General features: G+C 37.9%; 1 protein-coding gene across 6 annotated transcripts in view; it reads left to right on the plus strand.

Annotated features, from left to right (window-relative positions):
- LOC308703321 (NLR family CARD domain-containing protein 3-like) overlaps positions 1-27,808 on the plus strand; it is a 316,889-nt gene that overhangs the window by 129,353 nt on the left and 159,728 nt on the right. For 4 of the 6 annotated variants that reach the window (XM_081386699.1, XM_081386700.1, XM_081386701.1 and 1 more), the window contains exon 11: positions 23,110-23,283. In XM_081386699.1, coding sequence (XP_081242825.1) covers positions 23,110-23,283 — 174 coding nt within the window. Of the gene's footprint in view, positions 1-13,872; positions 14,120-14,527; positions 14,648-14,892; positions 15,007-18,027; positions 18,154-18,413; positions 18,510-18,705; positions 20,434-22,598; positions 22,671-23,109; positions 23,284-27,808 lie in introns of those variants that run through there. The other 2 variants (XM_081386703.1, XM_081386704.1) reach the window with 2 other exon arrangements.

A 27,808-nucleotide genomic window follows, 5' to 3' on the forward strand; every position in this document is an offset into this window, starting at 1 on the left:
CGAACGCAGCACTAAGATCAAGTAAAACTAGTATTGAGATACAGCCTTGGTCAGAAGCTAAAAGTAAATCATTTGTGATTTTAACGAGCGCAGTTTCTGTGCTATGATGCGGTCTGAATCCAGACTGAAACTTTTCATAGATATCATTTTCTTGCAAGAAAGAGCACAGTTGAGCGGACACAACTTTTTCTAGTATTTTAGACATAAATGGAAGATTTGAAATGGGTCTGTAATTTGCTAGGTTATTATGATCTAATTGTGGTTTCTTAATAAGAGGTTTTATAACTGCCAACTTGAATATTCTTGGAACATGACCTAAGGATAAAGACGAGTTAATAATATTGAGAAGAGGCTCTTCCACTACAGGTAACACTTGTTTCAGTAGTTTAGTTGGTATTGGATCTAATAAACACGTTGTTGGTTTAGATGCAATGATAAGTTTATTTAACTCTTCCTGTCCTATAGTTGCAAAGCGCTGTAATTGTTCTTGCGGGGTGATAATTGAGGCTGAATCATAAGACACCATTAAAGATTGTACATTTACAATTGTGTTTCTGATGCTTTCTATTTTCTCAGTGAAGAAATTCATAAAATCATTACTACTACACTGTGACGGAATATTTTGCTCCGGTAACGTCTGTTTATTTGTTAGTCTAGCGACGGTGTTAAATAAAAACCTAGGATTATTTTGGTTGTTTTCTATTAGTTTGCGGAGATGCTCAGCCCTGGCTGCTTTTAGGGCCTTTTTATAACGTGACATACTGTCTTTCCATGCGATTCTAAAGACCTCTAGATTAGTTTGTTTCCATTTACGCTCTAAATTACGAGTTTCTCTCTTTAGAACATGCGTAACACTGTTGTACCACGGTGCTTTAGTTTTCTCTCTAACCTTTTTTAATCTAATTGGTGCAACGATGTCTAATGTACTAGAGAAAATGGTGCTCATAGTGCTAGTCATTTCCTCTAGTTCATCTGTTTGTTTGGGTTCACTGAGCAGCTGAGACAGATCAGGTAAGCTATTTGAGAAATGATCTATAGTTGTTGGAAGGATTGTTCTGCCTGGTCGATAACGCGGCGCAACATGACAAATTTCAGCGGTACGTAGTATGCAAGTGACCATGTAATGGTCAGTGACTTCATCACTTTGCGGTATGATATCTATATCGGTTGGATCGGCTCCATGTGATATAATTAAATCTAGCGTATGATTAAGACGATGAGTGGGACCAGTTACGTTTTGCTTGACCCCAAAGGAGTTTAATAAATCTGTAAACGCAGCCCCTAACGCATCATTTGAATTATCTACGTGTATGTTAAAATCTCCAACAATTAATGCTTTATCGACATTGACCAAAAGATCTGAGAGAAAGTCTGCAAACTCTTTTAGGAAATCAGCGTAAGGCCCTGGCGGTCTATATACAGTAGCCAAGGCTAGAGATAATATGGATTTCTTTCTTACATCTAAGAGAGTAACATTTAGCACAAGTACTTCAAACGAATTAAACCTGTGACCTGTTTTCTGAGTAACAGTAAGAATATCTTTATAGATTATAGCAACACCACCGCCACGACCAATCAGACGGGGCTCATGCTTGTAACAGTATCCAGGAGGAGTAGACTCATTAAGACCGAAATAATCATTTGGTTTAAGCCAGGTTTCAGTAAGGCAAAGTACATCGAAACTATTATCTGTGACCATTTCATTTACAATAACCGCCTTAGGTGTAAGCGATCTGATGTTTAAAAGACCTAGCTTTATAAATTGTTTTTGTTCACTAATATTGAGATTTTCTGGTTTAATCACAATTAGATTTTTCTTAGATCCTGCAGTAGATTTATTATTTGATCTCACTAAACGAGGAATAGACACAGTTTCAATATAATGTTCTACATTGGTACTTATATCAATTAAGTTTGGACAGCAAAGAGTGTGATTTGGACTTTGACTTACTAGTCATATGGTGTGTAGCGTCTTGGAGATGTTGTCCGACAGAAGAGCCGCTCCGATTCTGCTGGGGTGAAGGCCATCAGCACGGAAGAGCCTAGGTCGCTCCCAGAACAGATTCCAATTATTTACAAAGAGCAGTCTCTGTTCATTACACCATGACATTAACCATTCATTTAGAGCAAATAATCTACTGAACCTTTCGTGTCCTAGTCGGTAGGTGGGAAGCGGTCCAGACACGATGATCGTTGTTTCAGGCGATGTACTGTGTACCGTCTCGATCAGGCTCCTGTAGTCCTTCTTCAGAACCTCCGACTGCCGTAGCCTGATGTCGTTCGTTCCTGCGTGCAGCACGACAGCTCCGACGGGCTCGTCACCGTTCAGAATCCCGGGAACCTGTGCAGCGACATCGAGAACACGAGCACCAGGAAAGCAGTGAGTGCGAACCTTACCTTTACCTATGGTAGCACGGACATGCCGGACGATGGAACTGCCGATGATCACAGCGTCGCGTTCCGTCTCGCGTAGAGGGGAGAAGCGGTTCCGGGTGGAGATCTCGAAGGCCGGGAGGGGCGGAGAGGTCCTAGCTCTGGTCCTGGCCCGCGTCTTCCGCTGTGGAATCACCCAGGGTCCATGTTGTTGTGTCGGTGCCGGAGTGAATGAAACCAGGGATGATCGCATCCTGGGCAGAGAAACACACGGAGTAGACGAGGTCGGAGTCAAAAGGTTACTAACCACTGACTTGTGAGCATCGGCGCGTGATGTTTCAAGCGCGAAACGTCGATCTCGTAGCTCGGCCTGTCTCTCTAGTAGGTCGCGGATCTGCTTCTCCACGGATTCCAGCTCTAACTGCACAGAATGCAGCTCGAAGGTGTCCTCACCTGCACTCAAAGGTAACGTTAGACACACATCCGTTATATTCGCCATTATAGCAGATGTGCTATAATGGCGAATTATAGCTTTCAGTGATACGGGTGTAAATAAGTCGATCGATAGGCGCGACCACGCGTGTAATGCTAGCGGGCTAAGGCTAGTAGCGGAAGTTCGAAAGGTTGGATATATGTAGCGATATCAGAGCAATCCGATTGTTTTTTAAGGAGAATAGTATTCCAGATATGTTCACACGCTATAAAAATGAAAAAGTTCGTTTGTAAAAGAGTGTAAAGAAGAAAAACAAGGTTTCTGAATTAATTCGACGGAGCTCCAAACACAACAACGCACTCAGTCGCGACGCATGCGCAGTTGACAATCAGCCGGAAGGAAGGCTTTTTGTGTGTCTATCATTGGATATTCCCCCTAAAGTTACCAAACAATTGGATAAAATGCCTTTTGATTTTATATGGAAAAACAAGCCACATTATTTGAGAAAAGAAATTTTATGCAACCCCAAAGATCATGGTGGTTTAGAGGTTTTGAGTTATGACGCTTTGAACAATGTATTTAAAATAAATTGGCTTATTCAGTATTTAAAAAATAAAGACAGTATTTGGTGAATTCCTTTCCTAACTATCTATTTAAACAATTGGGCGACCTCTCATTTTTATTGAAGTGTAATTATTCAATTGAAAAAATAGCAAACTTTAATAAACAAGCTCTCATGGCCTGGACTCGGGCCTACAAACATCACTTCTCACCTAGGAGAGATTATATTTGGCACAACAAAGACATCCTTTACAAAAATAAATCTCTCTTTTTTGATTACTGGTTTGAAAACAATATTATATTAGTTAGTTAGTCAGCTTTTGAATAATGATGGAAATGTATTAACATAGAGAATTTTTGAGTAAATTTAAAATACCAGTCAGACCTAAAGACTTTGCAGTTGTAATGGATGCAATTCCCAGGAAAGTATTGATCCTTCTTAGAAATGCATCACAGGAGGAAGATCTACATTTGACAGATATCATGGGTGAAATATTTCTTGGTAATACAAATATTTTACAAAATAAAGTCTCAAATAACTACATTAGGAATATACTTAATAATATTGTTTACCCTCCAGCTCGTTTTTTCTGGTCATCTGTTTTCGGAGATGTAAATTGGCGTAATGATGGCGAACAGTAGATCAATTCTACATTAATAACAAAGTAAAAGAAGTCTCTTTTAAAATAATGCATAGAATATATCCAGTAAAACATGTGCTGGAACGTTTTAAATTAGATATTGATTACTCCTGCAATTTTTGTAAAGGTGAAAAGGAAACAATTTTTCATTTATTTTTCCATTGCATACATACAAAAATATTTTGGATTGATGTGGAGTGTTTAATTAAGAACAAATTGAACATTGATTTACAGCTGAGTGGATCTGACATAATGATACACTTCAATGATAATGGGATTGAGAAAGATAAGGTATACATACAATTGCTAATATTAATGGGGATGTTTCATATTCATAAAAGGAAATGGTCTGACTCCAAACCTCATTTTTCTTGCTTTAAAAATGATTTTAAGCTTTATTGTTCTGTTTTGTGTGATTGCACAAGTAAAAAGGCAATTAGAGCTTATAGCATTGTAAGCAGGGATGATGTTGTATAAAATAGCACCTTTTTCTGTTGTTTGTAATACTTTTTTTGTTTTACTTTGAATGATTATGTCTCATTGTATTGTTCTGGTTCATGGCATTAATAATAATAATAATAAAAAGTCCCATCACTAGCGGTGTGTGTAAAGAGCTGAAGACGAGAGTCCTGCGGATTCCCCCCCACAGCTCAGAGGATCTGACGTCACAGCAGCGCGGTGAGACTCGCTCAACTAGTTATAATAAAATCTCCATTATGATATCAGTCGATAAACAAACACTTCTGGGATGTTTCATAACGCAGACTTTACCTAACCCTAACCCTAACTAGTAAGTTAAGAGAGTTTGAAAGATCATTTTCATACAGTAACTTCTGGTTTCTGTGTGTAAATCGTCCTCCAAAATGTCCAGCGGTGTCTTTAATGTTTTTACTTCAGTGTCATTAAAGCTTTGTGGGTTTACATTAAGACAGAAGTATGCCTTAATCTAGTTAATCGTGCATTTCTTTTCTTTTATTCCACAGCTGATGTGTGCAGTTTTTTATTGCTTGCATTAAAATAATTTCCTCTTGTTTTGTTTTTTAATCGCAGTCTTTTTCTTCTGCCATTCATGCTTATCAGCGCCATGCAATCTTAAGCTTTTCTTGGTTCAGCTGCACGCAGTCTGAAAAGGTTTATTGGCAGTTTAATAAAATAAAAGAGCCTTTCTAAGAGCCATCGTTTAAGCTGTTGACTTTTCTACCTTGAGAAAGAACTTTAAACGAACAACTTAAAAGGGCCTGACAAATCATGACATAAGACTGACATCACTCACAACATACCGATGAACAAATATAACGTCTGATGTTTGCATACGTGCATACCAGTATACCATTACGACATTCTTCGTGAATAAACATGACCTCGGATGTTTGTATACATATATACCAACGTACCATCACGTCACATATGCAAATATAAGGCTTCTTCGACTTCATGCAGCTCTGCGCAGACCGATCGGTGGCTGACTTGAAGCATTGCATGCCGGTTAGAAATTTTGTCCGACTTGATACAGCCAGAGAATGTCTAATACGGGGAGAAGTGCCACTCTCAGTAAACTTCCGGTTGCAGTTCCACTCTGGCTCCACATGAGGGCGCTCACAGGACGAGTGCAGAATGAATGGAGGTCTATGAAGCTATACCCCTCGAAATCTATAATTTATTGTCTAGTAATTTGAATGTTGTATTCAAAAGGAGATGCAAAGACATTACACATTGCTGGGTGTTAGATTTTTTAGAGTTTTTAGATTTGCTAGGTGTTAGAGTCACAATTAGTTCATGCTTTCATGACATCAAGGCTAGATTATTGTAATGCTCTACTGGGTGGTTGCCCTGCACGCTTAATAAACAAACTACAGCTAGTTCAAAACGCAGCAGCTCGAGTTCTTACTAGAACCAGGAAGTATGACCATATTAGCCCAGTTCTGTCAAAACTGCACTGGCTCCTTATTAAACATCGCATCAATTTTAAAATATTGCTGATTACTTACAAAGCACTAAATGGTTTAGCTCCGCAGTACTTGAGCGAGCTCTTAACGCATTATACTCCTTCACGTCTATTGCGATCTGAAAATTCCGGCCAGTTGATAATACCTAGAATATCAAAATCGACTGCTGGTGGTAGATCCTTTTCCTATTTAGCACCAAAACTCTGGAACAGCCTTCCTACCATTGTCCGGGAAGCAGACACACTCTGTCAGTTCAAAGCTAGATTAAAGACACATCTCTTTGACATAGCATACACATAACACATTATAGACTTCTATAATTCAATATTAGGCTGCATAGATTAGGTCAGCTGGAACCGGGAACACTTCCCATAAATCCTGATGTACTTGTTACATCATGAGAAGAATGGCATCTACGCTAATTTTAGTGTCTGTGTTTATCCCGAGGTTTTCCCGCAGCCTGCCGGATCCAGGCCGTATCCAGATCTGACGAAGGCCCTTCGCCTGGACCCGATGACAACGCAGTGCTGAAGTGCCAACTAGTCTCTCCCTATGGAGGATTCCTTTCCCACTCTACAGATAAAGCGTCGTCGGGAAACTCAGTTTGCGTATCTACCCCGAATTGATAAAATAAAATAAAATTCTGAATATAAGGAAACACCAGTAATTTGTTTAGGCTTGGTTTGTAGGGAATTCCAAACCTGCACACATATATTCAAATGCACATAACTATAGAACCAATTCTTAATGCGCATGTGAACGCCATCAGCGTTTCTCACAGGATCGCGTTTAAAGTCTGTGTAGAGGGAATGGTGTCGTCTTAGCGGCCCCTAATTTAATAACAAATGATCGTTGCGACGGAAGCGAATCAATCAAAACCAACTTTAGCTGGAAAATAACTTTATTAAAGAACCGCTATAAAGCCAAAACAATCTTACGTTAAATTATACATTTATCTCTGTAAAGCTGCTTTGAGACAATCTACATTGTTAAAAGCGCTATATAAATGAAGATGACTTGACTTGACTTGACTTAATTGCTTTAAAAAGTCTTTTAAAATGTCAATGACGTCACACACATCGTACGACCATAGATACTGCTTTACGGCAATCCTTCAGTCACTTTGGTGCTTTCAGCTCTGCACTTTCTTTTCTCTCGAGGCATCGACAACACAGCTGACACAGGTAAACACACAACACAGCTGACACAGGTAAACACACAACACAGCTGACACAGGGAAACACACAACACAGCTGACACAGGGAAACACACAACACAGCTGACACAGGCAAACACACAACACAGCTGACACAGGCAAACACACAACACAGCTGACACAGGTAAACACACAACACAGCTGACACAGGGAAACACACAACACAGCTGACACAGGCAAACACACAACACAGCTGACACAGGCAAACACACAACACAGCTGACACAGGGAAACACACAACACAGCTGACACAGGGAAACACACAACACAGCTGACACAGGGAAACACACAACACAGCTGACACAGGTAAACACACAACACAGCCGACACAGGCAAACACACGTGCTAGAAGAGTTGTTGTTTTGTTTGTTTCTGGTCCCACTTTGGATGCCACAATGCCATCAAGTGGTATCTCTGGTCAACAACAACTCAACCTGTAAGAAATCGAAAGGACATAAGTACTCGTTCATTCAACTTTCGACCTATAACCCATGTTGAACTTGCAAAACCTACAATCAAATCTGAGATTTCTCAACGGCAATCGGGTGAAAGAGACACATTTAGCCGTCTAGCCCCATAGACTCCCATTCATTCTGCACTCATGGGCGATCGCCCCCAGTGGAGCTCTGGTGGAACTACAACCAAAGTTCGGTACAATAGGACTTAATAGGGAGTGGCCAAGCTCTCCGTAGACGGGCTCTGATACAGTGCCGACGGGATCTTTTTCGGGATCTTTGGAGGACTAAAGAGATCGGAGCTTTAAATTTAATATCTAAATTTCTATAATTAATTTTTCCACACCGAGAGTGAGGACGGGGCCTTGATTTCGCGGATTTACTTCCTGCTCACGACTGCGCAGGTCTGGCCCCGAGATCGCCACTGCGCAGACTCAAGCCCCAAGATGTCAGCGCCATATCGGGACACTGGCGGCTTCACTTCTCACGAAGATGGCGGAGAGAGCAGACGCATTGTGAATAGCTCAGAGTAGCAAAGCCTTGAAAATCAACGGAATGAACTTTTAACTCAACAAAACCCTGAAATATCAGATGTAAAACCGTAGGGAACTTATCATAATAATTCAGAAACGTGTGAGTGACCCTGAGCACCTCCTGGAGTACAATATTGCAGACCATAACATGGCTAGCACAAAAGCTAATGCTAAATTGAAGGCTCTCCAAGAACACGACTATGGTGGTCCAGAAAGGATGGAAACTAACACCAGAGGAACCAAAAACACCTTAGCATCTCCTTCCAAACCACCAGCACCACAGAAGAAGTCAAAACCAGACGACGTCGTGACTGCTGGAGCCCATGCTGAAGACGCCTCTAACGCTGGATCCTGCTATCGGCACTCTTCAAAACATGATGCAGGACTTCACAGCGGAGCTAAAGCAGAACACGCTGACCATAGCCAACATCGCGAAAGCGGTAGAGTTTATCTCTGCCGAAATCAAAGAATGTAAAACACAGTGCCAAAAACTGCACGTCGAGGTGAAACAACTCAAAGAGGAGAACACAGATCGGGGGAAAGAGCAGCAGAGTTGGAGCGTTATAAAAGAAGAGGGAACCTGCGAGTAAATGGCTTACAGGAGGGAAAAGACGAAAACACACGACCACTCATCTCTGATATCATCGGAAAGATTGTGCCACACTGGAGGGAGAAGATGGATTTCATCCTGGATTCGGTGCACCGACTGGGGCCGAGTAACACCAGCCGCCCTCGTCAGATCATCACGCAGTTCACAGGACGCCACTTCAGGGACGAACTCTGGCGGATCACCAAACTTCCCCCGTCTGCAAGCATCTCAACATCCGCTTCGCAGAAGACCTCACCAAGGAAGACAGAGAGGCACGGAGGGCTGTGTGGCCGAAAGCTGAACAGGCAAGGAAGGCAGGACTAAAGACAGTGTTCCCCCCATGCTTTCATTAATGGACAAAGAGGCTCACCATAGACACATCTATCCAGGGTTTCTGAATCCCGAAAACAAGTGAGTTTGAATGAAAATTCTCGGGGTTTTGCTACTATTACAAACCCCTGATAGGAAACTTCTACTGTTGTTTTAAGTAAGTTCAGCAATACGTTGTTGTTGATTGTTTATTCATTTGTTTTTGTTCTATGTTGTTTAAAGAGTAACATTTCTCTAGTTTCTGCAAGGGGTTTAAGAAACATGACAAAGAGAAAAAGTATTTTCTTATTTTGTAAAGGGAAGAAGTCAAATATAATTTTTTTGCAGGAAACACATTCTGAGGTTGATGATGTTATATGTTGGTCTAAACAATGAGGAGATGAAGCTTACTTTAGCCACGGCACTTCAAGGTCAGCAGGAGTCGCCATCCTCCTAAGTAACTTCAGAGGTCATATTGTGTCCCATATGGCAGATGAATTTGCTCACTGGCTGATTCTTATCATACACATAGATGGTCTGAAATTCATCTTAGTCAACATTTATGGATATAACATCAGTAGAGAAAACCGAAACCTACTTGAACAAATTGGTTTACATTTAGACAATCTCAAATGAACACACTCAACTGATAACATCATCATTGGAGGCGATCTAAACCTAGTTCATGATTTTTTTAATTACAAATATACTTGCAGATACTCTGCCAGTCATCCAAACACCATATTCACGAACTTTTGCGAAAAACTAAATTTGGCTGATACTTGGAGACACTTAAATCCAGAAATATCTAAATACTTCTGGTTTAGCTCAAGCCACAATTATAAATCCAGAACTGATCATTGGTTAATGGGAAATAATTTGCTATTTTATAATATTAGCTCTGATATTTCTTCTGCACCACTAACAGATCATAGTGTTATTTTACTACAGATCAAACCCAATGACAACAATGTCCACTCACACACATATTGGAAGTTCAATTCCAGTCTGCTCAAAAATAATGACTACTGCCAAAAAATCTAATTATTAATTAAAGAAAATGCCAATTCTGAGGAGCTCACAACTGCTACCAAAAAGTGGGAATTCCTAAAATATAAAATACGCCAATTTACCATCTCATTCAGTAAAATAATTAAAAAAGATAGTGAAAAACAAGAAGTAGACATTATTAATCAGTTCAATATGTACTGCAATAGGCCAAACCCAACTGAAGACGATAGACAGAAGATATTAAACATCCAACCAAAACTAGATGAAGTTCACAGTCGTAAGGCCCAAGGGGGCTTTATTAGATCCAGAGCTAAGTGGATAGAGGGGGGGGGGGGAACAATTCAGCGTATTTCTGTGGTGTTGAAAAAAGAAGACAGGAAAAAAATAGCATCAGATCCCTGATGGTTGATAATAATGAAGTCACAGATAAAAAATTGATCTCTTCAGAAATATGGAAATTCTATAGCCAGCTCTATAGCTCAAAATTTTCTAGCGTGGACTGTCAACATTTTTTTCAGGATATAGCAAAACATATTCCAAAAATAGAGGATGGCCTCAAACAAACATGTAATAATCAAATAACAATTCCAGAACTTGACGCAGTAATTGGTCGTCTCTCTCTTAACAAAGCCCCCGGATCCGACGGTCTCACAGGTGACTTTTACAGACATTTGGGTAGATTTAAGAGACCTGCTGCTACAAGTCTTTACTCAAATATTTGAAACATGTGTGCTTCCACCAACAATGAGACATGGAGTTATCGTCTCAATTCCAAAACCTGGGAAAGATCCCAGAATTATAGATAACAGAAGACCCATTACACTCAGAAATTCAGACTACAAACTCCTAACTTACATCTTTGCTTCTTGTCTTCAAACAGGGATTTCAGATCTTATTGCAGATACACAGTCAGGGTTCTTAAAAGGAAGGTCAATACATAATAATATAAGATTGGTAATGGACATCATTGAGTGTAGAAGCCAAATAGAGGATGATGGTTTCCTTCTCTTTCTAGACTTCTATAAAGCATTCGACTCCGTGGAGCATCCATTTATTCTTTCGCCGCTCGAACACTTTGGCTTTGGAGTCAAATTTAGAGAATGTGTTGGTGGATTATATCGAGATATTAATAGCTGTGTCCTATTACCTAGTGGTACCACCCCAAGCTTCAAGATTAATGTGGGTATTCCTCAAGGTTGCCCCATCTCACCATACCTGTTCATCTTAGCCACAGAAATGCTAGCAATCTATATTAAAAACTGTAATGATATTAAAAACCTTAATGTACTTGGCACAGAAATAATAATCAGCCAACTAGCGGACGACACAACAATATTCTTAAAAGATAGATACCAACTATTTCCAAAATTGAAAAATTCTCAAAAGCCTCAGGTCTAACATTAAACTTAAAAAAGTGTGAATTGCTGGCTGTACACGACACTTCACTGAAAAACATCTGTAATATCCCTATTAAATCAGAAATCAAATACCTACGGATTTACATCTCCAAGGACCAAAAACAAAGCCAGCTTCTGAATGTAGAAAATAAAATTAAAGAATGCAAATCAAGACTAAATATATGGCTACAGAGGGACCTATCAATACTAGGCCGAATTTCCCTATAACTAAGATGAATGTTTATCAAGATGTTCTTGCCCAGCCTACTCCAATGCCACTCCAAACAAACTGATTACATCTATCAACCTAATCAACCTGAACTTCATTTGGAGAAACAGACCACATTATATGAAGAAAAGCAATATGGTTAAAGACACAAGGATGGAGGAGGACTAAAAGTTATTGATTTTGACTTCCTTAATGGAACCTTAAAAATAAACTGGTTAAAATCTTGGATCAAACACAGCAACTCCTTTTGGTATTGTATTCCAAAGACCTTATTCAAGAGAATTGGAGGATTAGAATTTCTTATTAGAGCGGACTTTAGTGTTAACAAATTACCTATATCATTGTCAGAGTTTCACAAACAAACACTCCTGTATTGGAAAATGTTATACGTACGTAACTTCTCACGCCACACATCTGTACTCTGGAACAGCAGATATATTTTGCACAGCAACACATCTCTGTTCTTTGAGGATTGGTGTGGGAGAAATATATGGTCCATAGCCGACTTAATGGATACCGACGGACAGTTTTTAAATTATGAAAAATTTTCCATCAAATATAATTTCAAACCCTTAAAATCAGACTTTACTAAATTACATAAAGCACTAGCCCAATAATTTGTCCTTCTAACAAGAAACATTTTGGCATATTATCCGATACAACCACAATTGGCCCCACTATCAATTCAAGGGATCTTTGTTCTGGATAAAAAAAATGCACTAACCACTTTATTAGAAATTGTTTTATTGATTATATTTACCCTAAAAGGCCAAATAAAAATAACATCCTACAAAAATGTGATAAATATTCAATCACTAAATTAAGAACAATGTATCTAACACTCCCTATACCTCCTAAAGTGAAAGAAACGCACTTCAAAGTAATGAACAACATTTACCCCTCTAAAGAGTTACTGAGACTTGGATTTGGTATAGATGATTATACATGTACATTCTGTGAAAATGATGGCGAAACTACGGACCATGTGTTTTTCTCATGTAATGTGATACAGATATTTTGGTGTGATATACATAAATGGGTTAAGCAACAGATGTCTTCATTCCCAAACTCTGTCTCCAGTGACGCCATAACATTTGGATTGATATTGCAAAGCAAGGGTGATGAGCTCTGTACTAATACAACTGTGTGTCTAGCTAAATTCTTCATTCACAAATGTAGAATTGTGAAATCATCTCCCAAATTTGTTTTTTAAAAAAAATGAATTTAAACTGTATATGAAATCCTTAAAAACTCTGAAAGGTATAATACCCTAAAACACGTCCCAGCTGAGGTTAATAGCTGAACAATGACTGAATTCTCCCCTTATGTTAAGTTATAATTTCTTACGGGTTTTTTTTCTATTTAAATTTGTTTATATGAATGTTTCTTTTCCTTTTATAAATCATCCTTATTTTTGTTACTAAGACTACATATATATTTCCTGTTTGTATTAAGAGCTGCTCCCTCTGGCTATATCTTCTCTGTATCCTATTCTGAAGAAACGGATTTTATGCAGCCATGTTTGCTTGTAAATCTTGATATTTTCAATAAAAAAATGAATAAAAAGGACGAAAGAGGACCAGGCCCGGACATGTATAGGCTATTTTGTTTTAGTTTATGCAGCAGTCGTCCGTGAGGGGCTGCCAAATTTCGTATTGTTGTTTGTTTATTTTTGCAATAAAGTTTATTCTGAAAAAATAAACTTCTCACCAATGGAAGAGAGCGAAGGGGCGTCATCCATATTTTTTTACAGTCTATGTTTTTTTTTTATTGTACAATTATTCATGTACAAACAATATGGCAATATTAATAAATCTTTATATAAAAACATACAAGACAGGTGCATGAAAGAACCACAAATACACACAAAAGAAAAAAAAATGAAATAAATAAATAAATAGAATTAAGGGGCTAAGGTTTTTCTTTTAAATCATTCTTCTATGGTGGAAAAAAGACTAATTGCGTTTTTTTAATCACTTTGAGGGCTTTTATATAAGAAACAAATTCACCATGAAATGCACAGAACATTGGTTTCATCTTTAGATATTATGATTTGTGAACATAAAATTTTCCAAGCATGAGGATATTTTTTACAGTCTATGGTTGACACGGTCAAAATCACGCGTTTCGTTTAAAGACTTTTGACCCCGATCGCCTGCCATACTCTCTCTCTCTCGTTACACATAGAAAGTGAAAGCAAAGGCTTCTATCAGAGCCCGCCATATTAGACATTCTCTGCTTCTATACTCTTTGGTGAAAGTAAGTTTTCCTGTCGCCATTGTAAGCAGGAGAAATGCGAAAAATACGACACGGAAAAAACAGAACATCCAAGTGTTTATCAACCATTATAAAGGCATTTAAGTGTAGTTTTATGATGTTAAAGCTGGAGGATTTGAGATCCTGTGTCTTGTAAAAGTTTGATCAAGGTGAGTGTTCATGTGTGACTTTCTCATATTAATATGAATCTCTGGACGACATTTTACGTGATTGTTTGATATGAAATCTTAAATAAAGGTTTTAAATTTTTCACTTCAATGTTTCCTTTGTGTTTCGTGATGTTTGTGATTCTCCAGAAATTTAGCTTATGTGTAAACATACTTAGGCCAATTCATACAAACGTCAACAAACACGTTTTTTTTTTTTTTAATCGGATCAGTGTGTGTCGATGTGGGTCGGGGTTTGTTTTCTTTTTCACCCGAACATCAACGGTCGACTTGTGTGTGTGAAAAGGCCCTGTGAGCTTGAGTTAACGCAGTCACATGATCCTTTTCTCCCACACTCCAGATATGTTCAGCTAAATTATGAAGGTTGTTTAATTTAATCATTTAATTTAGTGTGTGAATGTTTCTTCATTCAGAGTCAGTGGAGGAGATCAAACTCATCAGATTCTCCTGCAGCTTCATCATGGCTGATTCAGAAGGATCCAGAGATGGAGATTGTTCTCCAGGATGCAGGTACTTTCAACAAACATTACATTACCATTACCCCCACACCTCCACCCCTCCCCACACACACACACACACACACAAACAGATCAAAGACAGTTACAGAAAAAAGATGATTTTTTTAACTATTTTTTTTTAAACTAAAATGAAATATTCAGTAAAAAGATAATTGTTTCCTCAAAGTACTTTTTGATGCAGGATAAATGTATTCACAGTAATCTAAAGAATTAAACTGAATCTGTTCTCTGTTCCAGTTCAGTCCAGCAGAAGAGCTCAAACCCAGAGTCCAGCTGTGTGTCTATGAAGAGTAACCGCTCTATGGATCTGCCAATAATGTTTAAGAGTGGAGACAAACGGCCTGATCTCAGGTATATCACTTCTATAAAAGATGTGCTTATAGTGCGACACTTTTGAATTAGAATCATAATTTTTCTCAGTCAGTCAGTCTAATACTAGCAATGACATCAAGTAAATGTAAGCTGAGATCTTTTCCACCTTTATATAATGGAGTAGGTGTAAAACTGAGTGGATTTTTTAACTGCTGGTTCAGGGCCGTATTTTTCAAGCTTCTCAAAGAGTCATTTTAGTCTTAAAGGGTTAGTTCACCCACAAATGAAAATTCTGTCATTAATTACTCTCCCTCATGTCGTTCCAAACCCGTAAGACTTTTGTTCATCTTCAGAACACAAATGAAGATATTTTTGATGAAACCTGAGAGCTTTCTGTCCCTCCACTGACTGCAACGTCATTGCAACTTTCAAGGACCAGAAAGGTAGTAAAAACATTGTTAAAATAGTCCATGTGACTCCAGTGGTTGGTTTGATTCGTGGTTCATCATTGGTTGTTCGTTTAACGTTCTTTCTCAAGGTAGAAAAGTCAACAGCTTAAACGATGGCTCTTAGAAAGGCTCTTTTACTTTAGAAAACTGCCAAAAAACCTTAAAAAGCAAAACAAGAGAAAATTATTTTAATGCAAGCAAAAAAAAAAACTGCACACATCAGCTGTGGAATAAAAGAAAAGAAATGCACAATTAACTAGATTAAGGCATACTCCTGTCTTAATGTAAACCCTAAAGACAAGTTTATGGGTAAATAAATGAATAATAATAAAAAAATAAATCAGGTCTCAACATTAAGCCTTTTCATTTGATCGTCCTTAGTTCAGTCATTCACTTGTCCGAGTAAAAACATTTGATTGTCCAGGAATAAAAATATATTTTTTTGTGTGTGTGTTTAAATATAATTTATTCTGAATCAATATTCTCATCACTGGTCAGTCAGCTTTTTGACATATATAAATCGGCATATTTATGATATTTTAACCTTTATAAAGGGCATTTTCCCCTCATCCCTAATTGATTCCCTAATCGCTTATTTCCCTAATCGCTTCCCTAATGCGTCATCTTTCATTTAAAATTCTTAAATTTCATCAATAAATTAAAATAGAATAAGAAGATGCTAAAGGGATGTTACCAATCAAATTAAACTGCATTAAATAATGTAATGAGATTATTTTAAATATTTTTTGAATATACAATTAAGAAATTTTGGAAAGACTGATACTTTTAAACACGAAACTAAACCGCCAGTAGGAGGCGGCAGGAGACCGAGTCATTGAGTCATTTATTCAAACGAATCATTCAAACGGCTGATTCATTCAGGGATGAGGCAGTTGTAAATGAATAGGAATTCATTGAATCTTTGACTCAACCGATTCGTTCAAAACACTGAATCATTCAGGAATGAAACACAGTTGAGTTTTCCTTTGAGATACGCTGTGGTTCTTCTAGGATCTTTTTTTACACTATTTTCGCTGCTGAAATAGAGCAAAAAATGTCAATATTGTGTCTAAAATTCAAGTGACTTAATATTAATGACTTGTTTATTGAACTGCAATATGAAATAAGTGTCACATTTTCAATTGTGATGGTATTCAGTGCTCTTGGTCGTATGATGTTAATGTTACTTGACAAGCGTAAATGTCGAGCCTGTAATACATATTAAAACATGTTTTAAATATGTACTAATTTCATTATAGCACTCATCATCAGCCTGCAGCTTCCAAGACAATGTTTACTGTAAACAACACAGAGACAGAACACAATTCACGCGTTTCGTTTAAAGACTTTTGTCCCCGATCGCCTTCCATTCGGGCGTACGCGCTCAGAGAAAGTGCATCATGTCAGAACAGAACGCTAATGAAATGTTTACCCGGCAAAGCTTTAAAGCACGAGCAAATAATGAACTTTTGTGATTGCGAATAAGTGCAGAGTCCTGTGAGTGTAACTCTAGCGCTGCGTTAACATGTGATGTGAGTTTTACAGTATTGGGACTGAGCGCCAGAACTGCAGCTGATAGAATGTGATACTACCATATTTCTTCAAAAGCAGATCGTGGAGACATTAAATCATCCACGATCAAAAATCGTGATATCGCATAAGCACAAGTATAAACCGACTGTTATCATGTCTGAAAACACACACAAGTAACGGAGTTTACAAAACTGTATCGCACGCGTGCTACAGTGGGACATTTATTCATCGCACAGACCAATCTTTTCGTAACTGTACAGCCCTGCAATGAGTATCACAATGTATTCTTTTGAAAATTATTTATTGAATGATTATTAGTGTTGAATGTAAACTCCTCTTAGGAATTTCACCATTCAATGGGAATTTATCTGAGCATATTCTTAAATAAGGAAATCTATTCAGTGATTGGTCCATGCCTATGTCATCATCCAAAATCCCGTTTGTGGCACAGCAAAGTGTTGTGAATCATCTCTAAGACTGACACTTAAGATTTAGTCCTACACTTCACTTAAATTACGACTGAGATGCTTGATAACTAACTTCTAAGCACAGCTTTGAGCCAAGAGTTGTTTTACTCTTAAGTCCATTCTTAGCAGTGTTCTTGTGAGTAATTCTCAGAGGCTTGATAAATACGGGTTCAGATTTGTTGAAAGCTTCACGGTGTCTGGTCAGAACAGAGATGTTTCACAGCAAGAGTAGCGTTACTAGAGTACAGTAAGGTGGTTTATCTTTAAAGCTCAGCTAAACATTGGTCTCTTTAGTCGGTTGAGCCTTCGTCCTCCATTGTGCCTTTGAGAAGAGTCATGTGATCATGGTTGATGTTCATCTGAGTTGAATCAGTCTATAATTCTATAGTTGATTTCAATTTGTTTGCTTTGAATTCCTAATTCCTAATATTACCGGTTTTCTCAGTCGCTTTGGTACAATTGTTGAATCATGCTTAACATTTTTAAACCAGTGAGTTAATTTCTCAAAATAATTGTAATCAAAGTTTGAAACACAGTTACAGACATTAAAGCAAAAGTACACAACATTTATGTGGTCTTTTATAAGTCTGTATTCTTTATATTTTACTTAGTTTTAAACCCAGTTCAGTCCAGCAGAAGAGCTCAAACCCAGAGTCCAGCTGTGTGTCTATGAAGAGTAACTGGTCTATGAATCCGCCACTACACTTTAAGATTGGAGACAAACGGCCTTATCTCAGGTATATCACTTCTATAAAAGATGTGCTTATTGTATTTTATTTGTATGAAATTGTTATTAATATACAGCAGTTTAATGAGTTACAATCTTGCTGGTTTCGGTCTATTAATGATCATCATTGTGCTCTTGTGTAAAGCTCTATGTGTTGTATTGTTAATACATTCACACACTGTAAAAGCTGTTGGTCTGTTACTCAGTTAATGACACAATTACATCAATATCAGTGTGTCTGATTCTTTACCCTCTTCATTCTGATTTAAGGTCAACTCTTCCATCCAGACCAGTTAAAAACAAAACTGTGTACAAGCCTGTGATTCAACCACAAGACTTTAATGAAAGCATGTTTCCTGGTTTCAGGTAAAATTCAGGACTTTGTTGTTGTTGTTGTTTAATTTTAGGTGCTGCAATTCACATCACACATCACTCACACACTTGATTAATGATTTACACATTTCAGAAACCGAATGATGTTCTGTGTCCCATAAATAGTTTTGTAATTTATGGCTATTTACTTCTCTGACTTGTGTAGTAATGTGGTATTTTAATCTTACAGCCATGACTCTAATCCTGCTGAAGTCCTCAACACATTGAGATCAAATCTGAGACAGAAGTTTGAGTGTTTGTATGAGGGAATATCAAAGCAGGGAAACCCAACACTCCTGAATGAGATCTACACAGAGCTCTACATCACAGAGAGTGGAAGTGGAGAGATCAATAATGAGCATGAGGTGAGACAGATCGAGACACAGTCCAGGAGAGCAGAAACACAGGACACACCGATCAAATGCAGTGACATCTTTAGACCTTTACCTGGACAAGACAAACCCATCAGAACTGTGCTGACAAAGGGAGTCGCTGGCATTGGGAAAACAGTCTCTGTGCAGAAGCTCATCCTGGACTGGGCTGAAGGGAAAGAGAATCAGGACGTCCAGCTCATATTTCCACTCGCTTTCAGAGAGCTCAACTTGATGAAGGACAAAACACTCAGTCTTTCAGATCTTCTTCATCGCTTTTTCCCCGAAACTAAAGAAATGGACATATCCAGTGATGAGTATAAAGTGTTGTTCATCTTTGATGGTCTGGATGAGTGTCGTCTGTCTCTGAACTTTAAGAGCAAAGTGAAACTGTGTGATATATCTGAATCAGCCTCAGTGGACGAGCTGCTGAAGAACCTCATTGAGGGGAATCTGCTTCCCTCGTCTCTCATCTGGATCACCTCCAGACCAGCAGCAGCGGATCTCGTCCCCTCTGAGTGTGTCCATCGAGTGACAGAGGTACGAGGCTTCAGTGACACACAGAAGCAGGAATACTTCAGGAAGAGAATCAGTGATGAGAGTCTGGCCCACAGGATCATCTCACACCTGAAGTCCACAAGGAGCCTCTTTATTATGTGCCACATCCCAGTGTTCTGCTGGATCTCAGCCACTGTTCTAGAGGAGATGTTGAGGAAATCACGGAGAGGAGAGATTCCCAAGACTCTCACTCAGATGTACACACACTTCCTGCTCATTCAGACCAACATCAAACATGAGAAGGACTATGAGAAGAAAGTGAAAGATGAAGACATGATTGTCAAACTGGGGAAACTGGCTTATCTGCAGCTTGTGAAAGGCAACCTGATCTTCTATGAGGAAGACCTGAGCGAGTGTGGCATTGATGAGGCAGAAGCATCAGTTTACTCAGGATTGTGCACTCAGATCTTCAGAGAGGAGTTGGGCTTGTGTCAGGGGAAAGTCTTCAGCTTTGTTCATCTGAGCATTCAGGAACATCTAGCAGCTCTATATGTGCATCTCTCCTTTATCAACAATAACATCAATGTGTTTGACCAGATTACCAAACCAACTAATGGAGGCACAGTTTCCCTATCGGATCTCCATCAGAGAGCTGTGGATGAGGCTTTACACAGTAAAAATGGGCATCTGGACCTTTTCCTTCGTTTCCTTCTGGGTCTGTCAGTGAAGTCTAACCAGAGTCTCTTACAAGAACTGAAGACACAGACAGCAAACAGCTCTCACAACAATACGAGAACAGTGCACTATATTAAAGAAAAGATCAGTGAGAATCCCTCTCCAGATAAATACATCAATCTGTTTCACTGTCTGAATGAACTGGGTGATCTTTCTCTAGTGAACGAAGCTCAACCTCATACGAGCTATGGAGGATTACGTGCTGTGAAACTCTCCTCGTCTCAGTGGTCAGCTTTAGTGTTTGTGTTGTTGTCCTCAGAGGAGACACTGCAGGAGTTTAACCTGAAGAGATTAATTGGAGGCAGAGATGATCGGTAAGTAACACTGAGTGCAATCATTACAGTCTAAAACATTATGAACAAAGAGAAACTCAGAGATCAGAGGTGTTTAAATCACGGGGCACAGACTGATTTCTGGGATATTGTAGATCATTTGCGTGTGTTCCTCAAACCGTGGCTGTGTCCTAGTAAGACTGCATATCTCGACTGCCACGTCATCAAGCGCCTCTGAAGTAGGGCTGTATTCTCCTAGTTGATTAGTCGATTATTTGGTCGATACGTTCTGGCTCATTGGTCGATTTTTTGCCGCGTTCATTTCATTAGTTTTGTCGCGTTCATTTACCGGTAATCAGTTTTGCCGCGTTCATTTCATCAGGTGGAAAGCACTAATTGCTAATGGGGGTGTTTTCAGAGCACCCCTGTTTCACAGGTAACAGTCTGTCTTCAGAACACCCCCCTTGTTTTCACTTCTTTTGGATTAGCCCAACCTACTGGAGAAGAGAGACAGATTGAAGAAAGTAGGCTACTAGAAGGTTTGCTGAATATTACTTGATCTGGTTTGTTTAATAAATATTTTTTTATTAAAGTGGACGTGCCTTTTGTGTTTAAGAGTAAAAGCTTTAAGTTAATAGTCTATTCGTGTCTCAGCCGCGAAGCTGAGCTCCTATGTTCAGCCCATAGACTGTAAAAAATAGGTTCAGCCTCACTCTGTGCGAGCTGCACAGAGCGGCTGAAATTATAGTGTCTGTCAGTTATTATAATACATATGACAGAAACAATTGTCTAAATTATGTTGCATATTCCTCAAAAGTTCTTGTCATGATATCACTAGTTGACAACATAGTACTATTTTCGGAAATCATAGGCTATGATATTGCGCAGGTGCACGTGATACAACGCTGTCAGAGCCGACAGCCGACAGACTCGTGTGTCAGACTCATTTCAGTGCAAATTAATTACGTCAAAAACGATTTAATACTGCAAATAGCCTACTAGTTTTTTATGTTTATTTATAATTCATTTAGGCGGACAACAAGGCTACCAAGTACTGCGCACAGTGCGCAGCTAATTAATTTATTGTTTTTTTTCTAACGTCATTTTTAGTCGATTTTTAGTCGGAAACTTCAGGACTTCAGTCGACCAAGATTTTCTTTGGTTGAGTACAGCCCTACTCTGAAGGCCGTCTCAGTTTGAAGGATGTTTTGAAGACAGACTTCATTTTGTGTCTTTAATTCAGCTCATTTTGAAGGATGCATCAAGTATATCCTTCGTGTTCTTCAATCTCCCACAATCCTTTGCACACATTCTAATTAATGTAAAAGAACTGATGGAAAACGAGTCGGCACTGAGTTTATCTGAGTTCATTATGAAATGTAAGACACAGATAATGTATTCGGAGATGAAGGCATACATGTTATCTTTTGTTTCTGTGTAAATGAATCACTGAACACTAAACTGACAATAATGTAAGACACTGGGAGACACAGACGGCTGCCATTCACTGTATTGCATTCATAAGAAAGCCAGTTAATATAAAGATATTTAATAGGAAGTATTTTTCCTAAATGAAGTTTTAATATTATTATTATACAAGAGAAGTATTAAGAAAATAAATTAGATTAATGTCTCATCATCATTTTTCTTTATCACCAGTTGCTGGCAAAATGATGGACAATGATTCACATTTTGTGCGCATCATTTCCTGTGACAATAAAACTAAGTAAATTATTAAATTAATAAGTATGTAAATAAACAAGTAACAAGCAAACAAACTCGTGTGCTTAATTTCTACGAATAATTTGCTGATGCAGGTACAAAAAGACTTTTATCTTGCCCCCCCGCCCAACTCGGGAGTTAAATGTCTCCATGGTGATAACCATAGCAACGGACAGGACAAACAAACCTGATGTGTCATAATAGTGTTGTAGTGTAAATGCAGACTAATAGCCCTGCCACAGTAACACTAACGAGAAGAAGAAGAAACTAATCAGTGACGGCTGAATACGAGGCTTCTACAGTTTCAGATATAAAACCACTTTTTCACATGTCCTTTATAAAGCAGTGTTTCATTAAAACAATTATTTGAGGGTATTTAGGAAGGTATAATGTTTTATTTACTTATGATATGAATTATTATTATTATTATTATTATTAGCATTAATAATTAACTTTAACTTTAAATAATTTTTATTTTCAATTAGTGCCACACAGAACACTGCAGATGAAGTTCTCCAGAAGCTGACGCCTGTGGTTACAGCAACTAGATACGCTGGGTAAGTAACACTGAGAACAAGCATCACTGTTAAAACATTATAACAGTTCTTACTTAAACATTATAAATTAATGGTTTAACAAAAAAATATGAGTCACACTTCAGCTCTTACCTATCTGACCTGATTTGTGATCTACTTAACCATTTTTTATGATATGTGTGAGAAATTTATATTCAAATATATGCATTTGTAATGTATGCATATAAACATTTATATTTAATGTATGTAATGTATTCAATGTATTCCATTTGATCAGTTTCATATAATCTTTCTCCCTCACATAGAGACATAATCTCTTACAATAACAGTTAAATTTACTGATATATTGAATTCATTGTTTAAAAAAATAGATATTGCACAAATTATAAACACAATCAAGAAAAGCTAAGATTTCTGTTTTGATCTGAGAGAGTGAAGAGTGTGTCATTGTTCTCTACAGGTTGGAGAGTTGTGATGTGACAGATGAAGGTTGTGCTGCTCTGGCTTCAGCTCTGAGATCAAACCCCTCACACCTGAGAGATCTGGATCTGTCATATAATAAACTAGGAGACTCAGGAGTGAAGCTGTTCTCTGCTGGACTGGCGAATCCTCACTGTAAACTGGAGAAACTGTGGTAAGATCATACGTTACTCTCACATGAATCTGTCACTAGGGGCGTTTCCATTACAGATTTGCGCAAAACTTTCGCGTTTTTTTTCTTCTTCTAAATGTCGACAAAAAGCTGTATTGAAATGACGGCGTTTCCATTAACCGATGTTATGCGACTAAAACTTCATTTTTTCTTCTCGCGATCAGTAAAATCATTCCAAAAATCATGTTAACGGACGTTGGTAGGATTATGTATATCCCAGCCACTGCACTGGCCATTATTATTAATGGAAGGAGATGTGTGTGTGTTTCCAAGCATTAATGGTGAGGAACAACCCTTATTATACTTGTGAGCGGCACATATGAGGAGTTTCTGGGTGTTTCTCCCTCAGTTCTGCTTCAAGGTCTTGATTGTGGCATTTATTTGAGGTTTAGAATCCATTATTCCTGTAATTCTTTTGCCTTATATGAATTTAATAAAGAACTCTGTCTCGTCTTCTGTCCAAACACACTGCGTCGTCTACGTCAGGTGACTGTAAATGCGCAAAAACTGTTTCCATTGCAGTTTTGCGAAATATTTCTTTTTTGAATGGCCTGAAAAACCTCCTCATGTGAGCGTAAAAACTTTTTTTCTATAAATGGGAGTTTTTGCGAAATTGACGTGTTTCCATTGGGCGTATTTTCAATTCGCATTTTCAATTTGAAGGGTAATGGAAACGCGGCTACTGTGAATTCATAAAGTATAATCAAAATGGAATAAAATGCAGGGAAATAACTACTATTTCATTAATTACAAGCAAAGCTATTAAAACAACATGATCAAATTCAGAAAATGATTTTTACGTCTGTTCATATGATGTAAGAGAATTCATATTTGTAAAGCGTTTGCTCTATTTATCAAAACGACTCCATCTACACCTGGTCACATAAATGTGTTTTTGCAAAACGGATTTAAATCCGATCTTCAATTCCCGCGCTATATGCAGATTTAATGGAGGGCACGTCACCGAAAGCAACAGATATGAGCTGCATTTTATACGACAATAGCTTGTTTTCATATGACGTCACGTCACTGCGTTGCCATGGCGCGAAATGCAGAAGGAGGGCAGGAAGTGATTTGTTACATTTAGGAAGCACTATAACAAACTCAAAATGCCGATGTTTTGCGTCGTTTATGGTTGCTTAAATCGTGTACCAAAAGTTGTTGTTCATAAGGGGGAAAATGCAAGAAATTGACCGAAAAACGCCGGAAAAAATGGCTTGCAAACCTACGTCTGCGGTTCGGGAGGAGCCGAATCGGAAAACGCCCGTGTGTGCAGTGATCATTTCGTCAAAGGTGAATTAATACAACTTATGTGGCTATGTTTGTGTTACGTACCATTTTCCGAACTTTGTAAAGTTAAAGTAATTGTTTCTTCTTTTCTTTGAGTTTGTAAGTTACCCGTGTAACTGAAGACAAACGTAACGTTACAGGCAAATCTTTCAATTCAGTTGAAAAATCGCTCCTCTTCATAACGTAAGTATCACGTCCAACATATGTTTAAATTTTTTGTTATATTTTTCGCTTGTAATAGCGTAGCCTAATCAATAATTAAAGTGCAAGCTGAGAAACTGAAGTGGATATGGAGAAAAGCTTCTTTATATGCCATTGCCTACATTTTAAACGGATGTCTGCCAATAGGCCTAAAACATTACATATATGGTTATTGTGACAGAGACTGGGACTCCAGGTTAATAAGATTCTGACTGAGTAGCAAGATATGAATTCAATTGTGATTCTGTGAGAATTCACAGATCCAGTTTCTCTTTTTTAATCTTCCCCTTAACATTTAAAGGAATCTACATGTATGTGTGTGTGCTCAAATATGGCTTCTGGAGAGCAAATGAAGGATAAAACATGAATTACTAAACAGACATTAATTAAGCAGTTCCCCATACTTTTAGAGTTACAACTAACAACCACTAGATGGCAGCAGCGTATAAGAGATGAACTGACAGCTAGTAAATCTTTGAACATGGAGTGCTAATGATAATAAATGTAATATGTCAGGCTCACAATTTTTACAATTGAAGTGCTATAAAAGTTGTAGAAATGACAAATTCAATCTGTATTGTATTAAAAAAAATCTTTATTGATATGCAAATAGACAATAGACATCCAGCAAAAGAAAAATGCATTTTGTTTCTTTATATGCAGCCCAATGTTATCCAATGAGTTGTTTGCATTATTTAGGTATTTTATTTTCATTTTATTTAATTTTTGGTAACACTTTACAATAAGGTCTCATTTGTTAATGCATTAACTAACATGAACTAACAGAGAGCAATAGCCTTTATTAATGTTAGTTAATAAAATATTAGTGTTCATGTTAGTTCACAGTGCATGTTAACAGATACAACTTTGGATCTTAAAAATGTCTTATAAAATGTTGAGCTTAACATTAACTAAGATTAATAAATGCTGTAGAATATTGTTCATTAATTGTTGGTTCATGTTAACTAATGCTAACAAAATGAAACCTTAGCCCATTATAAAGTGTTACCATTTTTTAATAAAGAAAGTTGGCCATAGGAGTGTAAAATTAATTTTAAACGTTAAGGAATCTTTCCTGTAGCTCAAACAGTAGAGTGTTGGCGCTTGCAACGCCAAGGTCATGAGTTCGATTCCCAGGGAAAGCAAGAACTGATAGGAATGTAAATGTGTATCTTGAAATGCAATATAAGTCGCTTTGGATAAAAGCGTAAATGTAAATAATGTACACTGGTTCAATCTAGGCTACTGTATTGTATATGGCTATCAAAGTATATCCAAATTTGAATTTAGATTTATCGGCCAATATATCGGTTATCGGCTTTCAAATGAAAAGAATTATCGTTGATCGGTATCGGCAAAAAAATTAATATCGGTGCATCCCTAATTTTCAATGATGTCTCCGTCTATACTACTATCTGCTAATGTTACCGCCATCAAGCCACAGTGATTTGGTGCGAATGAATGCTGCTGAATCTGTCGGGTCGTCTTGTGGAAAGTACCGATATTCGTGTTAAAAATGTAAGGAGTAAAAGTAAAAAGTCGGCACAAAAATAAATAGTAAAGTAAAAATATCTGAAAAATCTACTTGAGTAACGAAGTATTTGTGCTTCCCATCTCTGACACTTTGACATGGTGATATACATTTAACACCCTTTACTTTAAACACACTCAATCTCAGCACAGTCAGGATTAACACTGTCCATTCATTTTAATTTTAGGGGGAAACTGGAAACTGTAGAGATTTTTCTCCAGGTTTAAAGTCTCCATCATGTCAATGTCACAGATTATGACCTGGAGAAACACTATAGTACATCGATGACACGTCAGTGTGTGTATTATTAATGAGACTGCGTGTTCTTATCCTATGAGAAGACATTTCTCTTCTTCATGACAGCACACGGTGTTTCTCTATGACAGACGCTTCAAACTGTAAAATCAGGCAGTAGTTTAGAGAGGCGTTCATGGGTCGCAAGTGTGTGTGTCCATGGAGCAAGAGTTGAGTGTGTTGCAGGCTTCCCCCGTGATGCTTTCAGGCCGAGTCTCGCTGCGGGCGCTTGTGTGTGCGTTTGTGTGTGTGTGTCCCGGGTCTGTCACACAACCTGCTTTCTGGAATAACCCCCTGGTTTTCTCCTTCTTGTCTTGCGCTCTGGATTTGTTTGTTAGTTTGGACTGATTTTCTGACCTCTGACCTTCTGCCTGTTTTAATGGACTATGACTTTGGATTGTCTCTCAATAAACTGTGTTTGGTTCCTCAGTCGCTGTGCTCAGTGCTGTCCGCAACCAAATCACAACACACACACTGCCGTTCAACAGTTCTGGATCGGTAAGATTTATAATGTTTTTAAAAGAAGTCTCTTCTGCTCACCAAGGCTGCATTTATTTGATTAAAAATACAAAAGAACAGTAATGTTATGAAATATTATGACAATTTAAGATAACTGTTTTTTTTAATATATTTTCAAATGTAATTTATTCCTGTGATCAAAGCTGAATCTCAGCATCTCTACTCCAGTCTTCAGTGTCACATGATCCTTCAGAAATCATTCTGATATGATGATTTGATGCTCAAGAAACATTCATTATTATTATTATCCATGTTGAAAACAGTCGTGTACAATTTTCTTTCAGGACTCTTTGATGAATAGAAAGTTACACTTTACTATATATTCACGTAGAAAAGAGCTGTTTTACATTGGAATAATATTTCACAATATTACTGTTATTATTAATGAAATAAATGCAGCAGAAGAGACTTCTTTTTAAAACCTTAAAGATATTAGCGATCCCGCACGTTTGGCTGGTAGTGTATCTGCATGTATTGCTCTGGAATCATCATTCGTCTCCACATCTGCATAATTACACCAGTTGTCTGTAATATAATGGTATTGTATTATACAATAAGCGAGTACATCATGAGTACATCCTTTTTTCAAAGCGTGTTTTTGTCCTATCCTGAATCACTACGGTAAGCCTGTAATAAGCGTTTAGACTCGGACTACTTTACACCGGTCGGGTC

Source organism: Scardinius erythrophthalmus (assembly GCF_964197995.2).
Source record: "Scardinius erythrophthalmus genome assembly, chromosome: 15".
In the NCBI taxonomy this organism is placed as follows: Eukaryota; Metazoa; Chordata; class Actinopteri; order Cypriniformes; family Leuciscidae; genus Scardinius; species Scardinius erythrophthalmus.